General features: G+C 48.5%; 1 protein-coding gene and 1 pseudogene across 1 annotated transcript; one reads left to right on the forward strand and one right to left on the reverse strand.

Annotated features, from left to right (window-relative positions):
• Positions 1–454: 454 nt before the first annotated feature.
• On the reverse strand, positions 455–2720 carry LOC136518309 (zinc finger BED domain-containing protein RICESLEEPER 2-like; annotated as a pseudogene).
• Positions 2721–3900: 1180 nt separating this feature from the next.
• On the forward strand, positions 3901–7027 carry LOC136518311 (zinc finger BED domain-containing protein RICESLEEPER 2-like). The gene is made up of 5 exons (XM_066511962.1): positions 3901–3990; positions 4913–5538; positions 5629–5775; positions 6079–6306; positions 6388–7027. Exons 1-5 carry the CDS (start codon positions 3901–3903, stop codon positions 7025–7027), a joined length of 1731 nt encoding a protein of 576 aa, XP_066368059.1.
• Positions 7028–21036: the final 14009 nt, after the last annotated feature.

Here is a 21036-nt window from a genome sequence, read left to right on the forward strand (position 1 = left end):
ACCCCTGTCGTGCCGAAGTACCGGTCCAGGCACGACACTATAAGTGCTTAGGCGTGCCGTGCCGTGCCACTGAGCACGGTGACACTGCAGTGCTCGTGCCAGCACGGTCACTAAAGTGCCTGACCCCCAACTGACTCGGAATGAGCACAGTACTCTATAAAAATTGAGATATGTCACTTTATTTATTGAATTGAGATCAAACCTACAATAAACAACATATAACTTGCATTCTACAACACAGATAACAGAAACACAGGCAGAGATAACAAAATAACAGTTTATAGGGAGCTTTAGTGTAATAGCCGCCTCATTAAAAACCCGTGTAGGTAAAACTCGCCCTTGTGAGAAACCCTAGACAAGAAAAAAGAGTATAGCCCAGCTCTAATTATAAAGTTCATTGTCCTTACATCAAAGTCCAGTCCATAATATTACAGTCCCATTACATAAATGATAATTAAGAAAGATAAAGTTCTTCAAATGTTTCTTCAAGCTCCTTGTCCTCCACCATGTGTTGCAGCCTTGCTTCTGTAGCCTCCCAATCTTTGATGCAGGTCAACATCTCTACCATTTCAGGCTTTAGCTTACTCTGCCGCTCCTCAATGATCCTGCCGGTCATACTAAAAATGGATTCCGAAGATATGATGGACACACAAATAGTTAAAACATCTTTAGCCATGATTGACAGCACTGGATATGTGAGTTTGTGCTGATGCCACCAGTTCAAGAGGTTAAAATCATCATCTAACTGGTTCACAGTATCACAGTCTAAGTAAGAAATAAGTTCAGAAGTATTAGAAGCTGAAGAACTTATAGCCTGCTGCAGGGCAGTTGCAGAGGTATCTCTAGCCATGTTTAGAGTAGCAGCTAGAGGATGCATACCACAAGCAGAACCATAAACATCATCATCATCATAAATTTCATCCCAAGCAGACCTTTTCTTACCAGATAGGTTAGGAGGGACAGTCCTCCTCAACCTAATAGCTCCATATTTCTCCTCATACTTATTGTAGACATCAGTAAGTCGAGTTCTAGTGCCCAACTGGTAAGTAGTATAATTTGTACTAGTAAGGTTACCCAACCTCCTAAGTACTCTATTGAAATCTTTCATTTTAGCTCTAGGTTACAGGATGAATGCAAAAGAATAAAACAAATATATGTCCCTCCAGTATTTATTATATTTGTCTATTATAGGTTGAACCACAGGTCTGATGTGACTATCATTAGCATAATTCTTTAGGTGTATAGCAATCTTAATAAGATAATGAATCATAAGTGGAGATATAGGATAGTACACACCACACAATGCAACTGTAGAATCATAAAATAGTTCAAGAAATTTAAGCACTTTTTCCTGCCATAGTCCAATGGTCATCAGTTAAAAGCAACTGAGCACCTTCAGCCCTAGGATATTGAGCATGCATGAAAGTAGTGAATGGGGCCTTATGAGGAAACAAATGCTTAAGTATTAGATATGTAGAATTCCACCTAACTTCCATGTCCAGCTAAAACTTTCTAGGCCTAACACCAGTGGCAATGCAGTAACTTTTTATATGCAGCAATTCTCTGGTTAGATGAGTTTAAGAAAGATATTGCAATTCTAAATGTTTCAATCAAACTCTTAAGAACAGTTAGGGCTACCTTAACAATCAGATTGATAATATGACATGCACAACGCTGATGCAAGAATATACAATTAACTGCATTAAGGGATGCATTGTCTTTGTCTAATTCTTCACTATCATCATCTACAACTTTAATACCAAGATATTTAGAAAGAATAGGTCTAAGTCTTTGCATGGCGATACATTAGATGATGCATTGTCCAAAGTAACAGCAAACACTTTTTCAGTCAAACCATAATCAGCAAGCACAGATGCAACATGATCAACAATATTTTGTCCATTGTGGGAACAATCAATAAGCCTAAGACCAAGCACTCTCTTCTCTAGTTGCCAATCAGAGTTTATGTAGTGAGCAACAACACTAAGGTGGTCCTCTTTGGTATTACCAGACCAAATATCAGAGGTTAGACACACACAATTAACACCAGCAGAACTAATAGTCTCAACAAGCTTAGCCTTGCAATCAGTGAAGTATTTCAGCATGTCTCTAGTGGTGGTTTGCCTAGAGACTGGAACATATTTAGCATTATGAGCAGTTCTAATGTACTCTTCAAATGCATAAGATTCTCCCAAATAGATAGGAACATCAAGCCTCGTAAGCAATCGAACTAATTGAGTACGAGCAACAATAGGACAATACTCCCAATTACGCATACTACCATCAGAATTAAAAGAGATCCGTGACTAAGACATGTGAGTTTTTTCACGCCTCCTAGGGCATTTATCCCTATGCCGGATAAGGTGACCAGTGCCACCACTAGAGAGCGCAGAGTATTCCTTAGAGCAATGGATGCACTTAGCTCCATACCTGACTTTCTTACCATTCACTTTTTTGAAGAGCTTCTTAAAATCTAGCCACACCGCTGAGGTAGAGGGACATGAGCGTTTGGCTCTATTCTCGTCCCCGTCCCCTTCACCGACATTTGTTGCCCTGCCTTCTTGATCATCGCCGACATCGATGGGAGCTTGAACGCTATGACCGAATAGCTCCTCGGTGTCCTCGTGCAGGTCATCCTCATCATCATCTCCGACCAACCCGCACAACCGCCTCTCTTGGTTGGTACCGACCTCAACCATGTCGTCGTCGAATCTAGCCATCGTCACGCATCGGCACCCTGGTTCCTCAAAGGCTTCAGAAAAACAAAGAGTTAGTACAGATCTAGGGTTAGGGTTAGGGTTAGGGCAAGGGTTAGGGTTAGAGTTAGGGTTAATCGTACTTTCACAGCTGGAGCACCAGAATCCCCGATTCCTCAACGGCTTTAGAAAAACAAAGAGTTAGTATAGATTTAGGGTTACGGCAAGGGTTAGGGTTAGGATTAGGGCTAGTCATACCTTCATAGCCGGAGCACCAGAATCGCCGGCGACATCGACGAAGCACGGATCCAAGGAGGTCGACGATAGTAACGACTACCGACATGGAGATGACTAGTAGGATGAGGCTACAACGATGAAGCGAGATCAAGAAGAGGGGTATACATGGCCATGTCGTATGACAGTGCCGGCCAGCGGTGGCTCAAGAGGCCACCGGAGGGCAAAAAGAAGAGAGGAGGTCGAAGACGAGAGAGGAGAGGAGAGTCGTCATCGCCGCGCCGCAGTCGCAGAGGAGAGAGCCAGAGAGGAGAGCGAGACTAGAGAGAGAGGACCGGTGAAAATGAATTAGGATGATGGGGATATGAGGCGACAAGGGCGAGGCCGGTTATATACCCCTCCCCCTCCAATGGCCAGATCCAACAGTCGACAGGAGCAGGGAAGGGGCATCAACGGCTCGCCCACCTCGCCCACTCGAAGGCAACCGTGCCACAGCGGTGCTTCGCCTTTAACAGGCCGTGCCTAGACCGGCACTGTGGGCTGACATTGCGGCCCAAGCATGGGCACGATTGGAGTGGGCTAGGCTTGTGCCTAGGCCGTGCTTCTTAGTGCCATGCTTGGGCCGGCTCGTAGTGCCTGTGCCAGATGGCCTTATATAACCAGAGCCAGATAGGGGGAGGGGATACGACGCATCCCCATGCAATGCAATGCAATGCAACCACACGCGCATGAGGCCTCCCCTTGCCACGCTCCCCTGCTCGTTGTCACCTTCGATCCCACCGCCCCCAAACCTGTAGGCACAGCCATTCCACTCGGCTCCTTGACTTCCCTGCATCCATAATGCATTGCAGGCCACCGGTGGTGCTCCTCGTCCCTGCTGCTCATATCTGGGCACAAAGCCCAAGCCCATGAGCCCAGCACGGAACCCGCTATTTAGGCCCGACCCTAGCCCAGCTTGGCCCAAAGGTCAATGGGCCTGGGCTGGCACGGCACGGGGGTGCAGGCCGTGCTTGGGCGGCACACTAGGCCCACAAGTCAGCATGGCACGGCCCGTAAGCAGGCAAGCAGGCCAGTGGCCGGCGGCCCAAGAATGCCCCCCTCCCCTCCTGGCCTCCTCCCCGTATAACCGTGACCCCCCCCCCGGCCGGCCCCCACCCCCACCCTAACCCTAACCCCATTCGCCTCCCAACCGCTGTCGCACTCGACACCCGCTCGGTCGCTCGTCGCTCTCGCTCGTTGCCACTCGCCTCCTCTCGTCGATCCATCTTCGCCGCCAGTGCGACCATCATCCTTGGATCTGGTGATATCGCCACTGCTCCATCACCTCTCCCTGAGTTCCCTGCTCCCTCAGTCCCTCTCCGTCTTCCTTTTTACTCCTCCTCTATTTATCGATGAACATGTGAGTCCGCCTCCCCGTCTCTCTTCCGCCATCGCTCACCGTCCTTCTTAATCCCATCTTGCCCTTGTGTGGCCCTCGCCTTCTCCGGTGCCGGGCTCCGGTTGCGCAGGCAAGTCCATCCCCATTCGTAACCCTAACCCTAGCCCCTAGATCTATATGTTTCTCAATGTTTTGATTCTGTTTTTGGGATCATTTTCTCATCCGGCTCCGGTTGCGCAGGCAAGTCCATCCCCATTCGTAACCCTAACCCTAGCCCCTAGATCTATACGTTTCTCAGTGTTTTGATTCTGTTTTTGGGATTATTTTCTCATCTTTTTCTTCTTTTCGTGTTCTTTTTCTTTGCAGGTCTGCTGTCGATGCCTCGTCGTCAACTAGCCTTGGTGTAGACGGATGACGGGTAATGGCACCGCGGCCAAGCCGTAGCCGTACACCGTTGAGGATCGGTGCTGGAGTTCAGCCGTCCGTGGCTGAGGGCCCTATGACTGGCGATGATGACTTGGTTGCGGCTGGGCTGTCCTCGGAGCACGACGACGACGGCCGTGACCCCTTTGTGGTGTTTGATGACGCCACCCGCGGGACATAGCCGGCGATCGACGTCGATGCCGTCGATGCAGGGGCAACGGGGACAGGGACGGTGGACTACACCCACTCCAATAGCACTGGTGTTAATGGTAATGCTGATGGTAATGGTACTCGTACTCCTTCCTCTGGTGCTGTTTCTGGACTTGGTAAACGCAAGTCTAAGTGCTGGGGTGACTTTGAGGAGGTTTATGAGAAGATTAATGGTGTCGATGTGCGTGTTAGAGCTATATGTAAGATGTGTAGAACTGTGTTGAGTGCTAGAGCTGCTGCTGGTACTGGTCACATTCTTAGGCACCAAAAATCTTGCAAACAGAAACTTGATAATGCTTCTAGGGTTCAATCTCGACTAGCTTTTAATGCTGATGGGTCTTTGTATAATTGGAACTATGATCCTGCTGTTGCTAGAACTGAACTATGTAGATTGATTGCTAGGCTTGATCTTCCTCTTGGTTTTGGTGACACTGATGCATTTGAGGAATGTATTAAAAATTCTCATAACCCAAGATTTGTTAGATCATCTAGAAGAACCACCACTAGAGATCTGGATAAGTTATTTGCTGAATGTCGTGCTATGATTAGGAACTATGTGCATGCTTCTACATCTGTTGCTTTGACTTCTGACATATGGTCTGGTAATGCTAAAGAGGATTACATATCTGTTGTTGCTCACTATGTGAATGCTGATTGGGAATTGCAAAAGAAGATTGTTGGTCTTAGGTTGATTCAAGTTAAACATTCTGGTGAAAACATTTCTGCTTCCATTGCATCTGTTGTTGAGGAGTATGGCTTGGTTGATAAAATCTTTTCTATCACTTTGGATAATGCATCTTCTAATGCTAAGGCTATGGAAACTTTGACACCCATGTTTGCTAGTTATCTTGGTTGTGATCCTACACCTGATGATCCTGCACCTGGTTACAGTCTTGTGCATCAACGCTGTGGTTGTCACATTATTAATCTGATAGTCAAATCTGGACTAAAAAGAATCAAACCTTATATAGAGGATTTTAGAACTGCAATTAATTTCTTGAACTCCTCTAATCAAAGAATTGCTATGTTTAGAAACTACTGTGAAGCAAAAGGTATGAGACCTAGAAAATTTGGCTTAGACATGGATGTTAGATGGAATGCTATTTATCTAATGCTAAAACACTTGGTTCCTTACAGTGAAGTATTTTCTGTGTTCATAAATTCAAATTATGGTTCTACACTATTGTCTCCAGCCCATTGGCATGTGGCTGGGAAAATATTGGAGTTCCTGGAAGTATTTTATGACCCTACTGTTACACTGTCTGGTGTTTATTATCCTACCAGTCCTCTTGTGCTGCACCATGTTCTGGAGATTGCAACCCATTTACATGCATGTGAAAGGGATGTTAATCTTAGACCCTTTGTGTACCCTATGCAGCATAAATTTCTTAAGTATTAGAAGGACATTCCTCTCTTATACTCATTTGCATTCATTCTTGACCCTAGAGCTAAGCTCAGAGGTATGCAAATGGTCCTCCATTTACTTACTGAATATACTGGTACTGATTACACTACTTACTATGCTGATTTGAAAACTAAGTTGCATAAAATGTTTGAGAAATATTTGAGAAAGTTTGGTGCAACCAGGTCACAAAGGGTTGCTGGTCCTACCCCACCCACTGGTAAGAGAAAACAGGCTTGGGGGGTAATTTTTGGAGGATCAGGTCTGCCTGGTACTTCCAGTGGCACTGCCTGTTCTTCTTCTCACTCTACTGCTTCTGAACTTTCAAGCTATTTGGACAGCGACTGCATAACTGCTTATGAGGATGGTTTTGACATTCTTCTGTGGTGGAAGGACCACAAACTAACCTATCCCATCCTGGCTATTATGGCCAGAGATATCATGTCAGTTCCTGTTTTCACTTGTTCTTCAGAGTCTTGTTTTAGCTTAGCAGGGAGGATCCTAGAAGAACGGCGCCAGAGCTTGAAACCAGAACATGTTGAGATGCTGACCTTGTTGAAGGACTGGGAGCTAGGAGAGAAGAGGGAACAACATGAAGCTGCTGATACCAAGGAAATTGAATATGCATTCGAGAATCTGTTCCTGGATGAACCAGAAGGTGAAGATGATGCATCTAGTGGCTGAGAGTGGCATTGGTTGGCTGGGAGTGTTGGAGTACTTTTGTGTGAGTTGAGAGTGGATGTGTCCCTCACTCACTTGCTTAGTTTTCATTTGAACATTTGAACAATGGTCTGTAATAACTATGTAAGATTAAGACATTTGGAGCTGGCTGCACTCTTTTTTCCTGCCTAGGGTTTCTCACAAGGGTGAGTTTTACCTAGGTAGGTTTTTAATGAGGCAGCATTACACAAAATAGCTCTTTTTTATATTTAAATGGGTTGAGATGTTTATTTGGAGGTGTTTTAGATTTAACGGGCTGTGGGCTGGTACGGCCTGCTATTTTTGCCATACCTCACGGGCCAGCACGGCATGAAAAATGACCCACAGGCCCGTGCCTGGGCCGAAGGCCAAGCCCGCAGGCCGATGAGGCATGGCCCGCAGGGCACGGCGTGCCTCCTTGGCCCGATAGTCATCGTGCCGTGCCGTGCCGGGCCGGGCCGGCCCCGATGCCCAGGTATACTGCTGCTTGTGTCCTGTCCTGTACTGCTGTCCCTTGTCCTCCCCGGGCCGGGCGTCGTCGGCGAGCTAGCTAGCAAGCTAGTCGCCTGTGGCTGTCCCTAATTAAAGTCCCAGCTAGCTAGACAGCAAGCCGTGCGCAGGCCCATGGATCGTCCGAGTCAACAGCCACTACTAGAGACATCCATCCAACATCATCAGCCATGTTAGCTAAGTAGTACCTAAAACAGCCCCCCGCCTTTTATTTGTCCTTTTAGATAGCCCACCTGTTTTTTTTACCTGTTTTCTGTCGCTTGGATATGGACTGGGACGTAATACATGACGAACACAAATGCCAATATAATGGCTCAATTCCGTCCAGCAAATATATGACATAGGATACATGACCTTTTTTCGTCCATCATGGTAAGTTAACCGTGATGGTGTCTATGACAAAGTAGACCGTCATGTATCACCAGATTTCTTGTAGTAGGCGGCCTCCGTTAGTCTGTTAGTAGCCTCTGAAGGTCTCTGCCGAAACCTCCGACTTCTCGCCGGGCACAGGCTTCACGGGACATTCACGGCGGATCCCAAGCGACATCTGTTGCAGGCCTTGGCGCACCCCATGACGAGGGCTCGCTCGGAAGCATTCCTGCAATCACAAATCTAGCATGTTAGAGGTGATTTTTTTTTTGCTCCCCTACTCAAATACAACTGTTTGGGTATGTAGTCTCCTAGAGATGTCGTTATTATTAATCAAAAGGGGAGAAACTAATCACAGATATTATTGATGGCGCCATCGATCATTTGTGCTAGCTATATATAGCTACCGCCCACCTGCAGCATTGGCTATCGACAACGATACATGTATGTACGTTTGGCTTCATATATATATCCGCAGGCCGTATACGTACAACCATCATGCATGTGTGTGTGTGTGTCTGTCTGTCCACCAGCCACTTCGACCTCCACGTACAACTTCTGTCGATCGAGTGCCATGCGGCATGCATACGGCCAGATATATATACCGCCTCCCTGTTTGGTTTTTCTGTCGATTCCTCGACATTCACCAGATCTGTTGTGGGAAACTGGGAATCCAGCAGGGGTCCCACACTCTCTGGAGAGTGGAGTATGCCTTGTGGGCGTCGATCGGTTCTTGGAGCAAACTAGGTAAAAGACAAACATGTTTGTGTGCATGTGTGTACGTGACGCTTGCACCGGTGACTTTATATATATATATATATATATATATATATATATATATATATATATATATATATATGGAGAATATATTCAGTAGCCAGCTATAAAATAAGTTATTCTGTAGCCATCTTCATTTACGATAATTTTATATACTAATTTACGATAATGTAAATATATATTTACGATAGTTGGGTTACTATAACACATGGAGATATTTACCATAACGTTATAGTAAACCACTTAGTAAGAAGTTACTATCCTATAGCCATTTTGAGTTATATATATATATATATATATATATATATATATATATATATATATATATATATATATATATATATATATATATATATATATATATATCCTATCCTGTAGCTGGCTATAAAATAACTTATTCTGTAGCCACTTTGAGTTACAATAATTACTATGTTAATTTATGAGATTATAGTAACTTCTTACTAAGTGGTTTACTATAACATATATATATATATATATATATATATATATATATATATATATATATATATATATATATATAAACACTATCCTGTAGCTGGCTACAAAATAACTTATTCTGTACCCACTTTGAGTTACGATAATTACTATTTTAATTTATGAGATTATACTAACTCCATACTAAGTGGTTTGCTGTAACGTTATGGTAAATATCTCCATGTGTTATAGTAACCCAACTATCATAAATATGTATTGATATTATCGTAAATTAGTATATAAAATTATCGTAAATGGAGGTGACTACGGAATAACTTATTTTGTAGCTGGCTACTGAATATACTCTCCCTATATATATATATATATATATATATATATATATATATATATATATATATATATATATATAGAACTACTATCCTGTAGCTGGCTACAGAATAACTTATTCTGTAGCCACTTTGAGTTATGATAATTACTATGTTAATTTACGAGATTATAGTAACTCCTTACTAAGTGGTTTAATATAACGTTATGGTAAATATCCCCATGTGTTATAGTAACCCAACTATCGTAAATATGTATTGACATTATAGTAAATTAGTATATAAAATTATAGTAAATGGAAGTGGCTACAGAATAACTTATTTTGTAGCCGGCTACTGAATAGCCTCTCCATATATATATATATATATATATATATATATATATATATATATATATATATATATATATATATATATATATATATATATATATATATATATATATATATATATATATATATATATATATATATATATATATATATAGAACTACTATCCTGTAGCTGGCTACAGAATAACTTATTCTGTAGCCACTTTGAGTTATGATAATTACTATGTTAATTTACGAGATTATAGTAACTCCTTACTAAGTGGTTTAATATAACGTTATGGTAAATATCCCCATGTGTTATAGTAACCCAACTATCGTAAATATGTATTGACATTATGGTAAATTAGTATATAAAATTATAGTAAATGGAGGTGGCTACAGAATAACTTATTTTGTAGCCGGCTACTGAATAGCCTCTCCATATATATATATATATATATATATATATATATATATATATATATATATATATATATATATATAGTGTCGGTTTCATAAACCCGGTGTCCCTCGGGGACCGGCTTCTGCGCCAAGGCTCGGCCCAAGAGTCTAAAAACAACAGGGCAAAGGGGCGGTCCAGCAGCCGGCCGGAAGGCCAGGCCCAAGAAGAGCAACGTTCGCTCGTCGGCTACTTCGGCCTACCTATCCGACCGGAGCGCTCGATTCGGGCTCTAGCCGTCTCCGGACGGCCTATCCGATCGGAAGGCCTGCCCCGAGCCTTACTTCCGACCCCGACCCCACGTCTCTCCGACCAGGGTACGTAAGGACCCTGCTCACCGCTCTTCTCTGACCGGCGCAACCAAAGCCGACTGGGGCCATCCGACCGGAGACGCCCGCTCGATAGGAACCAGAAGACGTGCGGAGAAAGGCAAGGCAAGGCTCACAAGTCAAAACCAATGTCCAGGGACCATACCCTGCATGGAACAATACTCTGCAGCCACTTGACACAAACAGTATTGTAGGCGCCGACATTTATCCCTACAGTATTGTAGGCACCGCTGGACTCCCGTATGGCAAAAAGCCCCTCACATGCCTCTGGGCATCAATAGTGTTGTAGGCGTCGGGATTCACCATACCCGGTAAATGTGGTAAGACTCCTCACATGCCTCTAGGCATCCAGCAGTATTTTGCAGGTACCGACGTCAACCCTTCCTAAAGAAGATAGCGCAACCTCCCATGTGCACCTGACATTCTACAGTGACATCAACAGTATTGTGGGCGCCTACCATTATCCAATCCTCATTGACGTGGGGCAGCAAGGCTTAAAAACATCCGTACCCTCTCCCTCTTACCTATAAAGCCATCCCCTTCATCTATAAAAAAGGGTGCACTCCCTCCAATAGGGGGAGACACCGATTTCAGTAGGCTAGAGTTCCTTAGATCGATAGCTCACAACCACAGAACCACCAGGTTCAGACCTCAAGCATCTGCTTGAACACTTAGCTCATAGCGAAGTTCCTATCACTCTCGGCCCTTCCGACTGGAGCCGATCGGACCTCTTGTACACCCCATCTTTCCCCCTCTCGTTTGTAACCCCACTGCAGACTTCGAGCACCTAGGCTCAGGAATAAAGTCACCGACCGACCCCGACTAGACGTAGGGCATGTTGCCCGAACCAGTATAAATCCTGTGTCATTGAGTGCTAGGCCACCTCCGATCACAACGTATAACAAAACTACAAATATTCACTAGTTGGTCACTTTCTGCACCGACAGTTGGCGCCATCTGTGGGGAAGACGCTGTACGTTCAACACTTTTTGGTCATTGGATGGCCCACTTTTCCGCCACCCTTGCCGTGGCGGGCTCGGGCGATACGATTCACTTCGGCTCGCTGGAGTTTCCCGCACTCTCACCGGCTGGGATGCGGGTTCCACCCGTTTTCGAGCCATCCCAGGCCTTCCTCTTCGGAAGGCTAGAATTCGTTGCCGACTGGCTCGGCGTACTCCACCTCTGCGAGGAGACTCGTGACTCGGCACCCGTCGGAGAGACGTCCTCCATTGACTCCGGGACGAGTGACTTCTATGGCGTGACATCTGCGCTTCATTCTGAGCAAACTCTCTGCTCAAACCCCACTGTAAGTAATATGCATACTACTATTCGCTCTTTATTTACTATCTCCCACCAATCACCCAGAGGGAATGTACCGCCCACACCACAAACACCGTATGATAGGTTCCCCTATGGCCTCGCGTCCTCCATGGACGCATACGCTCGGGGGCTCCGAAGGATGCTGGCACCATCCCCCCTCATGTCCGAGTTTGTGGGAATGGTAGGCTACGTTCCTGCCATTTCCCACGAACTCTCGGATGGTGAGGGTGAGAGCGTCGGTTCTAGCATCGGTGATGTGGCGCCCCACCACCATCTGTCCTGTGAGTGCGCTATGGCGGACGCTTCGAGACAGCCACCAGTGGTTGTGGAGTTTGTGCAAACTCACACCCCTCTGGACCCACGTGTGGGGGCCCTCGCGTCTACGCAAGCACACGCCGAGGAATTACGACAATGACGGCAGAACCAGCCGCCGCCTACACCGGCGCCGTCAGTATAGCCTGTTGCGCCCCATGCGCATGGCCCGACGGGCGGCACCCGGGGTCACGCCCGTCAGGTCCAACATGACATCATTGACGAGGGGAACGATCTCCCTCAATTCACCTGGGCTGGCTAGAACATTGCCGCTGTAGTAATGCTTCTGCACGGTGTTCCCAAGCCCGCCGACCCCTAGGAGCGGGCAGTCTACCGAAACCTTCAGGTTCTAGTAGAAGCCACTACCGTCCAACAGGTAGAAAGCTCCATGATGTGACTCCGACCCGCGCCCTCTCTCCCTACCGGGGGATGAGGACGCACCAGACGGATCGCTCCATTCGCTTGCCGCCACAGCCGTCAGGCCCGGCTCAGGGTGTGGCAGCCACGCCACGGTCCAACCTAGCGCCTGCTCCACACCAACCACTGGTACACGAGCGGCCCAATCCACACTAGGACGCTTGCAGCATCATGGACAACTGGCGTCGGGCTCGATAGAATAACGATGTCCACCGTACAACAGTAGGTGACACGGACCCTGGCCAAACCATCGAGGAAAGCGAAGAAACACGCCCCAGGCGTGGTCATTGGCCAGACGACCAGAGCCCCAACACTAAGGGCCTAGGGCCACGGGCCTTTAGCCGACGTATCCGGAGAGCACCATTCCCGTAGCATTTTCGGCCGCCCACCAACATCACCAAATACACTAGGGAGACCAACCCAGGCATTTGGCTCAAAGACTTCTGGCTCGCCTATTGGGCCGAAGGAGTGGATGATGACTAATTTATCATTCAATACCTTCCCATTTGCGTGGGGGAACATGTTCGGGCATGGCTCGAATTCCTTCTGCACAACAGCATCCACGACTGGACGGACCTCAAGAGGGTTTTCATTGGGAATTTCCAAGGGACGTACGTCTGCCCGGGAAACTCCTAGGACCTCAAGAGCTGTCAGCAGCAGCCCAACAAGTCCCTGTGGGATTACATCCATAGGTTCTCCCAATGATGCAACTCCCTCCCCGATGTCATCGACACAGACATCATCAGCGCGTTTCTTTCTAGGACGAACTGTGAGTCCCTGATCCACAAGCTTGGCTGCTTGAAACCTCGTACCACCTCAACCTGCTCGATGTTGCCACCAACCACGCCTCTGGCGAGGAGGCGGTCGGAGCAGTCTTTGGCGGAGGTGGGGACAAGCTCAAAGCCAAGCGTATGGACCCGGACGAAGGCCCCTCCACATAGAGGGGCAAGAAAAACAAAAAGATCAACGCTGGTCGCTGCGGCCGATCGCGTGGCCAAGCAGCCCCAATAGGGACTGCCTGACCACTTCAACAAACTCATGGATGGTCCGTGCCCCAACCACGTCTACCCCATCAAGCACCTCTACAAGGACTACGAGCTCCTCAAATGTTTCCTCCAATAGGCCAGCGGGTCAAAGGAGGGAGACGGCAAGGAGCCGGCAGCTGAGAAGGGAGGCACGGCAGGCAAGGACGGAGACAGTTTCTCTGAACCTAAAGAGTGCATCATGATCTTCAGTGGGTCCGATGCCAACTGGACTAAACGCCAGAATAAGGTACGCTACAGGGAGGCATGCGCCACCGAGGCAGCCGTCCCCTCCTTCCTCAGCTGGTCGGAATCCCTGATCACCTTTGATCAGAGGGACCATCCCTCCTGCATCGCAAGACCAAGACGCTACCCGCTCATCGTCGACCCCATCGTCCACAAGAAGCGCCTCACAAAGGTGCTGATGGACGGGGGCAGCGGCCTCAACATCCTATACATCGACACACTCAATGCCATGCGTTTCCCCTGATCAGAGCTCCACCTAGCAGGTTCCCCTTCCACGGGGTAATCCTAGGAGCGCAGGCATATTCGCTCGGACAGATCGATCTGCCCATCACATTCGGTAGCTGGGCCAACTTCCGCTTGGAGGTCCTCACCTTCGAAGTGGTGGACTTTCTAGGGTCCTACCACGCCATCTTAGGGTGGCTGTGCTATGCAAGATTCATGGCGATCCCCAACTACACCTACCTCAAGCTGAAGATGCCGGGACCAAATGGTGTCATCATCGTGAGTAGTGCCTTCTCGCACGCCTTTGCATGCGATCATGAGCACTACAAGCTCACCACCGTGGTTGTCAACTCATCCGAGCTCCTATAGCTCGGAGAGTCATCAACCCCAGCAGTCCCAGACGGCAACAAACCGACCTCCTCAACGGCCTTCCGCCCACTCGAGGAAACTAAGGCGGTGGGTGTCGACCCCACCGACCCAGCCAAAATGGTGCGAATCAGGACCTAGCTCCTAGCCAAATAGGAATGCGAGCTCATCGACTTCCTGCGCGACAATCGATGTCTTTGCGTGGCAGCCTTCTAACATGCCAGGGATACCATGGGAGGTCACCGAGCACGCACTACACCTTATCCCAGGCTCAAAGCCCACCAAGCAACGCCTACGTTGTTTCGACGATGAGAGGCATAGGGCCATAGGCGAAGAAATCGCCAAGCTCTTGGCAGCCAAATTCATTAGGGAGGTTTTCCACTCGGACTAGCTCGCCAATCCCGTCCTTGTCAGAAAAAAGACCGAGAAATAGAGAATGTGCGTTGATTATACTGGACTCAACAGGGCATGTCCAAAGGATCCCTTTCCCTTGCCGCGCATAGACCAAATAATCGACTCCACCTTGGGTTGCGAGATCCTCTCCTTTTTGGATGCCTACTCAGGCTATCACCAGATCATGATGAAAGAGTCCAATCAACTCGCAACCTCATTCATCACCCCATATGGTTCATACTGCTATGTAACCTTGCCTTTCGGCTTGAAGAACACTGGCGCCACCTACCGAAGGTGCATGCAGCAATGCTTCGCTGACCAAATCGACCCACCCGATCAGCCTGATCAGATCGAACGGCCGAAACCAACAATCATCGTCTATGTTGATGACATAGTGGTCAAAACAGCTCGAGCATGTGATCTGATCGCAAACTTGGCCACGACGTTCGCGAACCTCTGAAGGTTCAACATCAAGCTGAATCCCGAAAAATGTGTTTTCGGGGTTCCAAAGGGGAAGCTGCTCGAATACATTGTATCCAAGCGTGGCATCGAGGCCAACCCCAAAAAGATTGCAGCCATCTCCAACATGGGTCCCATATGCAACATCAAGGGCGTGCAGAGGCTCACTGGCTGCTTGGCTGCCCTAAGCCGCTTCATCTCTTGGCTCGGCAAACGGGGAATGCCACTCTACAAGCGCCTCAAAAAGATAGACGCCTTCGTCTGGACTGAGGAAGCCCAGCAGGCTCTCGAAAGCCTCAAAACATCCCTGATGTCGGCCCCAATCCTCGTCGCTCCTGAACGGGGAGAACCCCTCCTCCTTTACGTTACGGCAAGTAACCATGTGGTGAGCGTCGCCCTGGTCATTGAGAGGGAGGAACCAGGACACCAGCACAAGGTACGGTGACCCATATACTTTGTCGGAGAAGTGCTTACCGACCCTAAGGTCCGGTAGCCCTAGGTGCAGAAACTCCTATACGCCATACTAATGGCGACCAGGAAGCTCCTACACTACTTCACCGAACACGAAGTCACAGTCGTCACTTCGTACCTGCTTGGAGACATCATCCGCAACTGCGATGCCGTGGGATGAATCTCCAAGTGGGCACTTGAACTCATGGGCCATGACACCAGATGTACCCCCCACACCGCTATTAAGTCTCAAGCTCTCATGGATTTTGTCGCCGAATGGATGGAGGTCCAGCTACCGACCCCGGACGTCACCCACGAGTACTAGACAATGTACTTCGATGGGTCCGTAATGGCGCCCGGCTCGAGCGCCAGAGTGGTTCTGATCTCCCCGGACTAGAGTAGGCTCTGCTATGCCATCCGCCTCCACTTCTCAGCTTTAAATAATGCCACAGAATACGAGGCCCTTATCAACGGACTCTGCATCGCCATCGAGCTCGGTGCTACGCGACTACTTCCGTGGCGACTCGGAACTAGTCGTTGATCAGGTCATGAAGGAGTCCTCCTGCAAAAGCCCCCTCATGACAGCATACTGCCAAGAGGTGCGCAAGCTCGATGACAAATTCAAGGGGATCGAACTGCATCACATCCCTCAAAGGGACAATGATGTCACCGATTTCCTTGCGAAACTAGCCACCAGGCGGGATCCATCCCCAAGCGGGGTCTTCATCAATGACATCCATGAGACATCCGCCCACATCCTAGAAGGTCCGACCCGAACACACCTCGATGCCTAGTCGGTGCTCGGAGGCTCTGACCCCGATGCCCAGCCAGCGCCCAGGGGCTCCAACCCTAGTACCTCTACGTCACCCACAAACGTCGCTGTCTAGGCACTCGATCAAACCGACTAGCGAGTACCGCTACTCACCTACCTCCTCAAGGAGGTTCTCCCACCCGAAAGGACTAAAGCCCAATGGATCACTCGATGCGCAAAGACCTTCATCGCGCTTGGTGACGAGCTCTAGAAACGAAGCCCATCAGGAGTACTCATGAAGTGTATCCCCACCGACCAAGGGAGGCAGCTCCTCCTCGAGGTCCATGCCGGCATTTGCAGGCATCACGCGACTCCAAGGTTGCTGGTTGGAAAAGCCTTCCGCCAAGGTTCGTACTGGCCCACCGTGCTATGAGATGCGGAGGAGGTTGTCTGCAGGTGTGAAGGATGCCAGTTCTACGCTCGACAAACCCATTTGCCAGCATAAGAGCTCCAAACCATCCCCATCACCTGGCCATTCGTGGTCTGGGGCCTCGACATGGTAGGACCCCTCAAAAAGGTCCCAGGCGGTTTCACCCACCTACTCATAGCGGTCGACAAATTCACCAAGTGGATAGAGGCCAAACCCATCACCAACATCCGGTTGGAGGAGGCAGTCAAGTTCTTCCTCGACATCATCTACCGGTTCGGTGTTCCTAACTGTATCATCACTAACCACAGGACTAACTTCACCGGAAAAAAGATCCTAGACTTCAGCGACGGATACGGTATCAGGATCGACTGGGCTTCGGTCAGACATCCATGAACTAACGATCAGGTCGAACATGCCAATGGCATGGTCCTCTAAGGACTTAAGTCATGTATCTTCAACCCACTCAACAAGTACGCTGGGCGATGGGTAGCAGAGGTTCCAGCGATCCTCTAGAGCCTAAGAATGGCCCCAAACCGATCTACAGGATTCACACCCTTCTTCCTAGCCTACGGAGCTGAGGCAGTGTTGCCCTCCGACCTCGACCACGGTGCACCAAGAGTGAAGGCTTTCGACCACGACCAAGCCATGGAGGCTCAACAAGACACGGTCAACCTACTCGAAGAGGCCCGCGAAATGACTGACATCCGCTCCGCTTGCTACCAACAAACCCTCCGCAGGTACCACGAAAGGAAGATCAGGGGAAGGATGCTCGAAGTCAGCAATCTCGTACTCTAGAGGACCCAATCAACGAAGGAAAAACACAAGCTCTCTCCACCATGGGAAGGGCCCTATATGGTGATTGAAATAATTCGACTAGGCACCTCCCAACTGGAGGACAATAACAGCAATGCTCTCACCAACACTTGGAACATTGAACAACTACATCATTTTCCCCTAAATTTGGTCTAAACCAGTTTTTAATTAAAACATGCTCCCGTAAGAGCACCCCTACCCAAAACACTTTTAGCCTGGGTCACTCGGGGCCTCCATAAGGGAATTCGCTCGGTTCTGCTCCCTCTGCTTTGGTAAGCGCAACGGGTACCTCAAGGATGTCGCACCCATAGATGCTCAGTAGAAGAACATGGAGCTCTTGACCTTCTCATGCAGTCGAGGCAGCTACCAAGGTAGGAAGCAAAGGGATGCCCCATGTGGGCCATGCCGACTCTGTCATGAACGACAAGCACGGGTCCTAGTTGGATGTTTCTGACTAAAGCTCTTCGAGTCCCGTCACTCCTGTCGTCAAGGTAAACACTATCAAACCCCCTCTATTTCATTATAAATCATTTCATACATCCATACACGCATTTCATTCCATACGCCCATGCCTCCCGGATGATTCAGGCCCTGAACCGCCTGGGGGCTTGGGAACTAAGCATCGCACGTGCAGCGAAATGCATCAGAACGCTCCATGTTGTGTCACGAAGCGGCGGTTGCCTCGTTCGACATGAGCAACCAATAGAGCCAGGGGAGAAAACCATAGATGAGCACCGTGCAGCCCTCGCCCAGTCTGGCAGACTGGGTCATCTCAACCTTCTCGTTCGATCCTAAACCTCTCGCTAGGCCCACAGAATCTCCATCGAGGGGAGGCCGTTAGGCCACCCGGGTCAGTCTTCGAAACGACTTAGGCATCTATTGGGTTGTAGGTAAAGGAGTAGTGGAATGTTACAACAGGGCTATGTCGACCTCGTCATGAACGACAAACCTAGATTCCGCTCGATCACACCCGTTAGTGAACTCACCGAGCTAGTCTTCGAGCCTGAGCGATCGGGACAAGCGATGAAACTTAGCCCCTTTGGTTTGTGAAGAACCAGATGGGGTAACGCACACAACTCACATTGACCCCCATGAAGGCCCGACAGGGCTTGGGGGCTCAAGACAAACACCAAGGAAGCGACCTCGAACTCGCCAGATCCATGACTATGACTCGCCCAGTCCCACAGCGCGCACCAACACTAGGATCCACGAGCACCGCCTCATTTGATTTTTAACTAACTATGCTTCGTCTGCACTCCAAAACATCCAGGGACCGTGACCCCAAACTCGTGTTGACAGGATCTACGACATCTGGCTACGGCTTGGGACCGTGACTCCAAACTCACATAACGGCTTCACTTTTGACTGCGCTCCAAAAATCTAGGGACCGTGACTCTGAACTCATGTGAAAACTAACTGAACTAACTACCTTGGCTGCCCAGGCTGTGCCAAGGCCAAGGATCCACGACTTTGACCCGCCCGATCCCATGGTGTGCACCGACACCAGGACCCACGGGCTCAGTCTCGTCTGTCCCCTGAACTAACCATTTCAAAACCACAACGCGCATCGACGCCAGGATCAGTGAGCTCTCTCATGTCCAAACTAACTTCCTCGCTAGATCCATGGCGCGCATCGACACTGGGATCAGTAAGTTCTGTTTCAATCCAATCTTCGTGCCTAAAAATGCCTCGGCTGCACAACGACGCCTTGGTTGACAAAATTCCATCTCAGACTAAAAACACGCGCACACGCCTGCTAAAACAAAACCCCCTAGACGGTTCTGCCCGAACCTCCTAGGGGCTCGAGGGCTACACCCTCAGGTGCGCTCATGCGCTCCCACCGACAAAACAGAAAACTTCCCCTAATGACACAGAACACCCCCAGACGGTTCTACCCGAACCGCCTGAGGGCTCGGGAGCTACACCCATGGGTGCACTCGCGCGCACCCATTGACAAGACAAAAATCCCTTGGACGATTCTACCCAAAACGCCTGGGGGCTCGGGGGCTCCTGTCGGGTTCATAAACCTAGGGTCCCTCGGGGACCGGCTTCTGTGCCAAGGCTCAGCCCAAGAGTCTAAAAACAATAGGGCAAAGGTGAAAGGTCATAATGGCTAGAGGGGGGGTGAATAGCATATTAAAAATTTCTACAACAACACTTAACAAACCGGTTAAACAATTATAAGGCGAAGCGAGTGTTACGCTAGCCTACTAAAAATGCAAGCCACCTATCACAATTCTAGTATAGATAATATCTATCCACACAAAAGCGATGACACTACCCTAAGTTAGTGTGCTCTCAAAAGCTAACTAAAGAGCCACACCAACCAAGCAATTAAGCTCTCACAACTAGGTACACTAAAGAGCTTGACAACTAGTTTGCGGTAAGGTAAAAAGAGTAAGCATGATAGTTATACTGCCGTATAGATGAATGAGCCAATCAATCACAAGGATGAATAACAATGAAGACCAATCACCTCAAAATCAATGATAAACACAATGATTTTTTACCAAGGTTCACTTGCTTGCCAGCAAGCTAGTCCTTATTGTGGTGATTCACTCACTTGGAGGCTCACGCGCTAATTGGCTTCACACACCAAACCCTCAATAGGGTGCCACACAACCAACACAAGATGAGGATCACACAAGCCACGAGCAATCCACTAGAGTACCTTTTGGCTCTCCGCCGGAGAAAGGTCAAGAACCCCTCACAATCACCACGATCGGAGCCAGAGACAATCACCACCCTCCGCTCGATGATCCTCGCTGCTCCAAGCCATCTAGGTGGTGGCAACCACCAAGAGTAACAAGTGAATCTAGATGCAATCACTCATGCAATGCACTTGGATTCTCTCCCAATCTCACAAAGATGATGAATCAATGATGGAGATGAGTGGGAGGGCTTTGGCTAAGTTCACAAGGTTGCTATGTCAATGCAAATGGCCAAGAGGGTGAGCTTGAGCCGGCTATGGGGCTTAAATAGAAGCCCCCACGAAATAGAGCCGTTATACCTCTTCACTGGGCACAACACGGGGTGACCAGACGCTCCGGTTGGATTGACTGGACGCTGGCCCTCAGCGTCCGGTCACGTGATACATGCCACATGTCCCCTCTCTTTGAATACTATTTGCCTGATCTCAATGGTCAACAGTCGACTGGACACTGCATCATAAGTAACCGGACGCTGGACCTCAGCGTCCGGTCATTTCCAGTAAGCATCCAGAAACAATTTTTTCATGACCGGACGCGTTCGATCATGC

Source organism: Miscanthus floridulus, chromosome 17 (genome assembly GCF_019320115.1).
Source record: "Miscanthus floridulus cultivar M001 chromosome 17, ASM1932011v1, whole genome shotgun sequence".
NCBI classification, from domain to species: Eukaryota; Viridiplantae; Streptophyta; class Magnoliopsida; order Poales; family Poaceae; genus Miscanthus; species Miscanthus floridulus.